The sequence below is a fragment of the Gracilinanus agilis genome, chromosome 5, assembly GCF_016433145.1.
Source record: "Gracilinanus agilis isolate LMUSP501 chromosome 5, AgileGrace, whole genome shotgun sequence".
Classification (NCBI taxonomy): Eukaryota; Metazoa; Chordata; class Mammalia; order Didelphimorphia; family Didelphidae; genus Gracilinanus; species Gracilinanus agilis.
The window spans coordinates 144,177,776-144,187,438 of NC_058134.1; the positions used below are offsets into that span (position 1 = coordinate 144,177,776).

The 9,663-nt window shown below is 34.6% G+C and overlaps 1 protein-coding gene across 1 annotated transcript in view; it reads left to right on the forward strand.

The window, feature by feature from the left end:
* Nucleotides 1–9,663, forward strand: part of DOCK4 (dedicator of cytokinesis 4) — a 541,177-nt gene that overhangs the window by 359,658 nt on the left and 171,856 nt on the right. The window contains exons 16-17 of the mRNA XM_044677327.1: nucleotides 1,011–1,117; nucleotides 6,883–7,039. Coding sequence (XP_044533262.1) covers nucleotides 1,011–1,117; nucleotides 6,883–7,039 — 264 coding nt within the window. The remainder of the gene's footprint in view (nucleotides 1–1,010; nucleotides 1,118–6,882; nucleotides 7,040–9,663) is intronic.

Here is a 9,663-nt window from a genome sequence, read left to right on the forward strand (position 1 = left end):
TAAGTGGAAGAGAGGGTCTTTTGATCTCAGTCCTCTGACCCCAAAACCAGTGCTCTTTCCAATGAAACATACTGCTTCAAAATAATTTGCTAATTAATACTTTAGCACTAATGAAGCTTCTGTGCAAGCATAGCATATTATGAAAGTATAATGGGGGCTGCAAGTTGGTTCGGTGCATTGAGAACCAGGAGATCCTGGGTTTGAATGTGACTTAAGATGCTTCCCAGCTGTGTGACCCTAGGCAAGTCATTTATCTCCTTACTGCTTTTCTGCCTTTGAACCAATATGCAGTATTGATTCTAAGACAGAAGATAAGGGTTAAAAAAAGAAGAAAATATAGTCACTGTCTGACAAGAATCTATTTTATTGTGTTTTATTGTCTTTTGATGTTCTTAAGTGAAACAAAAATTCTGTGCCAGTCTAAGCTAATAGTAGCCAAAGCGGAGGCTCAAAGCAATGGAGTTTTCTATCGTGAAAGATAGCTTTCTCTTAGAACTGAGCCACTTTGGCTAGCATATTGTAGGGCCTTATGATCTTGCAAGTTTAAAATATTCTCTATTTTTTCTATTGGGGGGTATTTTTTGTAGTAATTTATTTGTTGGTTACATCAAAATTACAATATATATCCCTCTCTTCCTCCCTTCTCTGCACTAGAGAAAGAATAACTTGACCAAAAGAAATGTATATTTAAACTCTCTTTTGTATTTCTATTATCAGTTATTTCTCAGGAGGGGGACTTTCAGAAGTCTTCAAAGATTAATTGTCCCTGTATATAATGGTTTCCTGGTTCTACTCATTTCATTTTTCATAATTTCATGTAGGTCTTTCTATATTCCTTTTTTTAAAAAAATTATCCTGCTCATCATTTCTTTCATTTCTTCATGATTCTATGGTTGTTTTTAAATGTTGGTGTCTATAAACACAAAGTCTGATGCTAGTTTAGGTTCATAGATATTTACTCATGTTAGATTATTTAAGTTTATAATTCCTCTTAATTTTTTTTTCCATAGCAAAAGAGAAAGGTGAAAAAAAATTGTTTGGCTTCTCTTTTGTTCCTCTGATGCAAGAAGATGGTAGGACACTTCCAGATGGCACCCATGAGCTCATCGTACATAAGGTAATATCAGTTTAAACTCAGCAATATATAAGGAACTATAAAGTTATTGTAGTAGATTAAGCCTTTTTGAAATACCATAGTAAAAAATTCTCTCTTGTGGTTTTTGGCAGAATAAAAAAAGTTACAAAATTTTTCGATTATATTGCTTAAGGAAGATTATTAGGAAAAATGGAATTTAATAAAAGGATCTTCATATGTAACATTCTTTTAAAAATGTAATACTAATGTTTGGTAGGCGATTATTCACATTATATAGGTTACATTGTATTTTTACTCATTTTGTAAACTGTTTCCAAATTACTTTTTAATCTGGTTACTCTCAAATTGAGGAATGGGGCCAGGAGAAAGCTGAGATCCCTTCCATTTCTAAGAATATATAATAGGTTTTAGGCAGCGTGGCCCGATGCAGAAAGCGCACAGTCTAGAATCAGAGGACTTAGATTCAAATCTCTATTCTGCTATTCACTTCTTGTGTGTGACATTGAGCAAGTTATTTAACCTTCCTTGTCCTCTGTCTTGTCAACTATAAAATAAAGAGTTTGGTCTCAATGACATTTGAGTTCCCTCAGATAAAATCTAAATTTTAAATTGATTCTGCAGACACTCCTGATAAACTGTGGATCTGTGATCTTATAAGCCAGTCTGGAAAATACCTAACAAATATACCAACAATCCACTTTTTTCTTTAAAAATAATAATTTTCAAAGTGTGCATTTTGTTACAGTATAGTAGATATCGATGTTTGTTGAATGGTATCTTCTATATGAAACAAAATGCATAAATAAAGGAAGTAAATAGACTAAAGAAAATCATGAGTCTGGATGGGGAATAGTCTCATTTATATAATCTCCTTAGTAAAATTTCTAAACACCTCCTCTTCCCTGGCTTTTGGTTTTTGACAAGTAAGACAATAATGAATAATTTCTAAAGTTCTGATCAATTAATCCCCTCGAAACTATTTCTCATTTTTGAAATGAAAAGAAAGAATATATCCTATAGCTTTGAACAGAGGGTACTAACATTGACTATTATCTGAATGGAAGTTTTTTTGCATCTTAGTGATAACTTGTCATTTTTATAAGATATAAATCAGGGAGCTTGATGGTACAAGTGCTAGGTGATGGTCTAGGCTTTTAGTCCAGAAGACCTGAGTTCAAATTTGTCCTAAGATACTTATTAACTATGTCACTCTTGGGCAAATAACTTAACTTTTTTTCCCCTCCACTGTAAAATGGGGATAATAACAGCACTGATCGCTCAGGATTGTTGTGAGGATCAAATGAGATAATATTTCTAAAGTTCTTAGCACTATACCTGGCACATAGTAAGAGCTCTCTATATGTTAGTTATTCTTAGTATTATCATTATTATTATTATTATTACCTCCCAGATTTGTTATGAGCATCAAATGAGATAATAACCTTCCCTGGAATATAGCAGATGCTTAATAAAATGCCTGTTTCCTTCCTATTGAACTTTTGGTTCTATTTTCTAATTTTACTTTCTATCACTCCTTTAACTATAACCATATATTTTTGAATTCTTTATATTTATCATTCATTATGCCTCAGAATTACTCCATTACATAACATCCCATAATTTCTCCAGCCATTCCCTAGTGGTTGGGCACATATTTTTCTCCTGGATTTTTATGAAATCATTATTAGTGTTTCTCTGAATATTTTTGTACATATGTGTTTCTTGTTGTCAATAGCCTCCTTCAAATATACTCCCAATAAGAAAATCTCTGGATCAGAGTATAGACATTTTAGTAACTTTTTTAAAACTTTACCCACTTTGATTAATACCCATTAATAACTAAATCAATTAGAATCAGAATTTAAAATTTCTCCCCCTGATATGCCCACTTGACAAATGAATGATAAACTCTAGTTTGGTAGGAAAGTATCAGATATTTCTTTTCTTGTTTTGTGGTATTTTTAAAATAATTGATCAGAACTTTAGAAATTATTTATTACTTTCTTACATGTCAAAAATAAAGAACCAGGGAAGAAAAGGTCTTTAGAAACTTTAATAAGAAGATTATGTAAATGTAGAACAAAAATTGAGACTAGCCCCCATCCTGGCTCCAATGACCTTCTTTAGACTCATCTTCTTTTGGTCTCTGGAGGAGTAAGATTCTTTGGATTCCAAGAAAATCTGTGAAGCTGTGGCATTTTTCTTAATTTCAGTCACACACAGAAACAAATCTTTAATTTGAGTGCTTTTGTGATGAAAATGGGATTTTATATTTCATTGCCTTTTCATGGCATAACCATGAATTACCTCTTATTTCTCACATCGAGCATGTAAAAAGGAAGACAGAAGAGAAACATATTTGTCCCATTAAAATCTATCTTAGGACTTCAAGTTCTATTTCTCTTTCCTAAGATTTCTTTCCCTCTTCTTATCCTTTCCTTTACTCTCATTTCCCCTTACCCTGTACTCTTTGCCTTTCTTCCCTCTCCTTTCTTTCCCCTTTCTTCCCTCATCCTTATCTCCCTCTGTCTTCCCCTCTCTCCCATCTTCCCTTTTTTGCTTATATTTGTATTCCTTTCACTTAGACAAATGTCTACTTCAGACCTACCATAAAAATCAGCTTAATGAATGTTTAATCTATTTGCTTTATTTCTCCTTCTCTCCCTTCCCTGGTGCTCCTCTTCCCCTTCCCTTCTCTAGCAGACTGACAATTTTGGTGCATAACTAAACTTTATTGTTAGTGTGATGAACTTAACAACATATCACTGAGGATCACAGTTGACAGGGTTTCCTGTTGTTTAACCATCTTAGGCTGAGATTTATAAGAACTTCCCAATGCAGGTACTACTGCAGTTCTGATCAAGTTTATAAGTATGAAGATTTTTCTAATTACCTCAAGTCTCGTCTTCCCCTTAGTTGAACGTTTCTCTAATCTCTAGTCCTAGATTAAGCTGCCTCTTTAGCAGATCTTTTAACCTTCATGAAATAAGGTTCTTTGGATTCCAAGGCCACCCTTCTGACTTCTGGTTAACGACCTCAGTGATATGGCCTTCTACTTCATGCATATACGTCATTTATCCCTGCCCCTTATCTCTGTTCTCTTCTTGTTCCCTGCCCTGTGTCATGGTCCATGATTGGTTGTTTTTTGTTTTTTTTCTTAATGCATTTTGAGTTTTCTTTAACTTTTTTTGTCTTGGGTTCTGTGGCCCTCTACTCCAAGACCTACTGTCATAGGCCTCCATGTTGCCATCTACCTGTATTTATTTTCCATCTATCCTTGTTTAACTTTTCATACTTTTACTCCTCAACTTTCTTCTCTTCAGATCTACCTCTGGTTTTCAGTATTCATTTAATAGTCAACCATTCATCCCTTCTTAACCTGGGTATTACATGTAAGTGATGTCTTCATTTTATATTTCCTTCAAAACTTCATAGTATCCATTTGTATTTGAAAATAATTTCTAGACATTTGTCTTACATTTTAAAGTTGCTTAGGACCACCATTTACATTGGAACACAAGACTCTTCTGGCTCCTCTTACAAATGTCTACTTCAGAACCACAGTTATCTCTTTGGACCAGGAACATTTTATCATGGCCTTCCTTTGAGTGCTTTAAGAATATACCAAATGGATATTTTTTTAGATGTGGATTATCAGCTAGAGTTCAAAACATGGGAAAACTCTGATATTGGGATGATTACTAACAACCTTCATTGTCTCTGTGAGCCGTGTAAGGAACACATTTTAATTTATTTTATTTATTTATCTTTTAAACCCTTACCTTCTGTCTTGGAATCAATACTGTATATTGCTTCCAAGGCAGAAGAGTGGTAAGGGTAGGCAATAGGGGTTAAGTGACTTGGAAGAGTTAAGGAAGAGTCTGAGGTCAGATTTGAACTGAGGACGTCCCATCTCTAGGCCTGGCTCTCAATCCACGGAGTTACCAGCTGCCCCCAGGAACACATTTTAGTATGGCACGGGAGTCATATTCCTTTGTTTTTGGTACATCTTGGCCAGTTCCTATGAGTATTTAAAGTACAAAATTATTTTCCTCATAACATCCCTCTACCACTCCCAGCTGTACTCCTTACTCTCTTTCTTTACTCTCTTGGCACCAACCTTTCCACCCTGGAGATGACTCCATCCTGAGGCCCGTTTTCATAACTGGTGAGTCTCTACCCCAGATCATCATAATGGGGTACCCAGGTTATGCTCATGGCACTTACTGATGCCACTTCTCTCTAGATTTCTCCCTTCACTTGCCAAAAACCTTTCCTGAGTAAATTCCTCCCCTAGCTTCTACTCTTCACCTTTACTCCTCTTATATATGTTTCCTATCCTCATTAGAACTTTCTGGTGCATTGCTTTATGAATGTTGGATTCTTTTCCAAGTGTACAAGGTGGGCTCCAAAGCCTATTTGTTGCAGTAAACTGGGGATTAGGGAAGGAAGTTGTGTGGGGGTGAGACAGATGTTTCAATTCAATCAGACTTGATTTTAAGTATTTACACCATAATGTTGGAACTGGGGCCAAATAAAGTTGAAATTAAAAACAAAAAAACAAAGGTCTTATTTACTTTCAGTTGTATCTCCAGCACCTAGCATTGTGACTGGCTCAAGAATAAGTACTCTCTAAATACTTTATCAATTAATATAAACCCTTTGTCAATATATCTACCTTGTTTACTACTCTTTGGTGTCCTCATCCTATCCAACAACATATAGTTAAGCTTAAGCTAGTGGTCTCAAAAGCCTCAGTTTATACCTAAAAAGCAAAATGAGAAGTTCATCTCTTCCCTCTTTGCAGAACTTGAATTCTCCCTTTCTCTCACTATCACTCTTATTCATATTCATTCTCAGGCTTATCATATGTAACAGTTCTATGAGATGACATTTTTAAACCTAAAGGATTCTTTTATCATTTATAGAACCATGAATGAAGTTTGTACAATTAATAAGTACTTGTCAAGGTTCTAGGAGTTTGGCCGTGCAAGTACCCAAGCTAGGCAAGAATAATAAAAAAAGAAATCATCTAAGTCAGGACAGTCCTTTTCCCCCTTGAAGTCATTTGCCATTGGAGTCTGGGAGCACATGGTGTATTTTTGGAAGTAGTTTATTAGAGCTTAATTAAATGGTAAGCTTTTTATTTATTGGACAAAGTTTCTGTTAAGTAAATGCAATGTTCTAAGCAGTTTTTGAAACTACATAAAAGATTTAGTGGTCTTGATGAATTGATGAAATTAATTTTAAAACATGCACAAATGTTCCAAAGACACTTTGGAGATTCCATATTTAAACTGTTGTTGATTCTATTGTGACTGAATGTTTCCAAAGCAGTTTTAATCTACCCACAGATGTGCTTTTCTTATAAAGTAATTGGGCCTCATTAAAGAGCTAGACTTTTTACAAGCTCATAAAATTTACACTTGAAATCATTTAAGTTCTTTCTTTTTATATTCAATTTTATTTTCAGCTCCAAATCCTCTCTCTCTTCTACTCCCCTCTGCCCCTTATCAAGAAAACATATAGAATGTCTCACAGATTTTCATGTGATCCTTGCACAGAGCCCATACTTGCCTTCTCTGTACATGTACAACCAAAGCAAACACAAAAACATTGACATTCCACTGATTCGATTAGCTGTTTTTGGAACAATTTTTAGGACCTTTTTATGTTAAACTGTTATAGTCTTTGTAAAACAAGCTGTACTTTTTTGTTTGTTCTTTTTTTTTTAAGTCAAATGTCCTCTGTAGTTTTTTTATTTGTTTTCTTTTCTTCTTAAACAGTGTGAAGAAAATACAAACCTTCAAGATTCTAGTCGCTACCTCAGACTTCCCTTTTCCAAGGGCAGTCTCCTTGGGACCAATAATCAAGCAATAAAGGCCACTAAGGAGTCCTTTTGGATCACGTCTTTCCTCTGTTCCACTAAACTCACACAGAACGGTAGGTGGGTTCTTCAAAAGTTATTTATTGTAGTAAAATTTGTGAATGACGTTTCCAAATAAATACTACTAAAATATTTGAGGATTTTGCACTAGAAATTTGGTTGCTTCTTTTGTCTGCATTTTTTCTAATAAGATGGAAACAACTGGGACTCAATGATCCATCGGGTGTACACAATTTAAGATTGGCTCTAAAATTAGCTCAATGTTGGAAACCAAATGTATAACCCTTAGAATAAGTCATCAAAACCCAGCTGCTTCAAAACAAGAGAGAACAAAGGAAAAGCCACCTTAATCTGTTGTTTTATGGTTTCTTATCCAGTGCTTATTGCAGGCTTCTGAATAAAAGGCTGTTTTTGTTTAATTAGGTGGATATTGCCTTTCTGTTCCAACATTACGTTTTATGTCATTGATTGTTTAGCAAGTTATGATTAATAAAGCAAGCTCATCTTGGTAGATTGTTATGGAAACAATGTCTATAATCAAGGAGGTAAATGAATTTTTTTTTAGATTTTCATGTCTGGCTTGCATCTTGAATGTCAAACTAATAAGGCAGATTCATTATGTTCACAAAATAACCCATATACAGTAAGATATGGTTTCACAAAAAGTCCTCTTGTATACAAGTATTTGTGATCTTTCTTTGATCTTTTTCCTGTTCTATGATCCATCATTTATAATTTTTTAAAAAGGCTTCTCTATTTGGCAAGGTGGAAGATATGGGGAATAAAATATAATACTACAATATTGAACAACTTCAATTTGCCTTTCCATTTTCAGTGCAGAATAAATACTCACACACAAGTTGAATTCTCAATAGTTTTCTACATTTTTTATGTTTCTCTTCATATCCACTGCATAGTTTATTTTATTTGAGCCTGAAAACAGTTTCTATCTTTGTCTCTATTTTTCTCTGTCTCTTTTTCTGTCCTTTGTCTTTCTCATCTGTAATTTTCTATGTTATGGTGGTGCCTGGAGTTCTGAGAAGTGATATGTCACATAACTACTATGTGTCAGAGGGAGAATTTGAATACAGTTCTTGCTAATTCCAAGGCTGGCCCTTTATCTAAGATGCCATGCTTCTTCTCAGGGTTTAACATCAATGAACTAAAGTCTCCAATTGTGCAACTTTGTAAATAAGTGCAAAACATTTACCATACCTCATGAATTTTTATGAGGGCCATCATTTTGCTCATGTGAAGGTTATAGAGTGAAATCACCTTTTTATCTACTTCATCCATCACAGGATATCTGTTCATCTTGGGTAAATTAGACATGTGTCTGTCCCTTAGGCTAAGCTGGCATTTAATTAAATTGCACTATCATTCTGAGTAAAGTATTATAAAGTACCTCTAACCGTATACACATCAATGATTTTAGAAATACTTCCTCCACCAATAATCGGTTCTCCATCATAGGGAACTAGGATTAGATAGGCTTATTTCTAGGATGAAGGTATTAGTATTAGTGCTTTAGATCAATACTGAACACCAACAGTTGATAATTAACAGCTGCATTTGTAAGAAGAAAATAAAATTCCCAGGTAGATATAAATCCAATAGAGGATATGTGGAAATAATGGACTCTGGAGGGCTGAATCACTTCTTAGTACATTATCTAGTGTATATTTGAAGCCTTAAAGAGCTAAATTATTATTTTTGACCTTGATTCAACTTATCCATTTAAGAAGACACAGCTGAAAATAAGCAGGAAGTAAGTAATATATGTTCAACCGAAGAAGGGGGAAGGGCGGTGACTTTGCTAAACATATATCTGGACCATTGACCCATTGCCATCCTGTCTGTTTAGGGTAATGCCACTTAAATGATAGGAATAGGAATAATTTGGGCATGAAACAATTTCTCATCTAATTCTAATATATTTAGGAAATATATGAATTTATTTCATTCATGATGTTAAACACCAAACAGACATTTTCTTAAGTACTTATTATGTGCAAAGCACTGCCCTAGGTGTAAGGGGAGATACAAAGATAACTGAAACATGCCACCTGCCTGCAGATGCTTACAGATGGAATGATATGAATGAATGAATGAATGAATGAATAAATGAATGAATGAATGAATGAAAAAGCTTTTAGGAAATAAGTGTTTTTTGTGTTCTTAGTAATGGGGATAGAAATAGTAAGACAGGCCTTTCTCTCAAGGAAAGGGATCAGGGAGCAAGCATTTATATAGACTTACTGTGTACTAGATACTGTGCTATAGGTGCTCCAAATTTATCTTATTTGATCCCAAGAGATCATATTCTGATGGGAAAGACAATAAACGTAGAAGGTTTTAACTGCAAGTCAGAAGGAAAAGTGTCATGATCTCTAAGGTGCAGATGGCAATGTATCATCTTTAATGTCATTTCTACAGATAAAATCATATGTTCCTGATGTTGAGCCATATATCAGTGCCAAAGACTTTAAATACAAGAACATCCATTTTTGGATCTTCAGTAGTTGTGGCTGCAGCACCTGTAGTTGCCAGGTCCCCTCTCCATGGAGGTTGTTCCCTTGAATGATGGTGCTGGGTTGGAAGTAGCACTATGTTTTTTTGTTTTGTTTTATTTATTTTTTGGTGTGTGTGTGTGTGTGTGTGTGTGTGTGTGTGTGTGTGT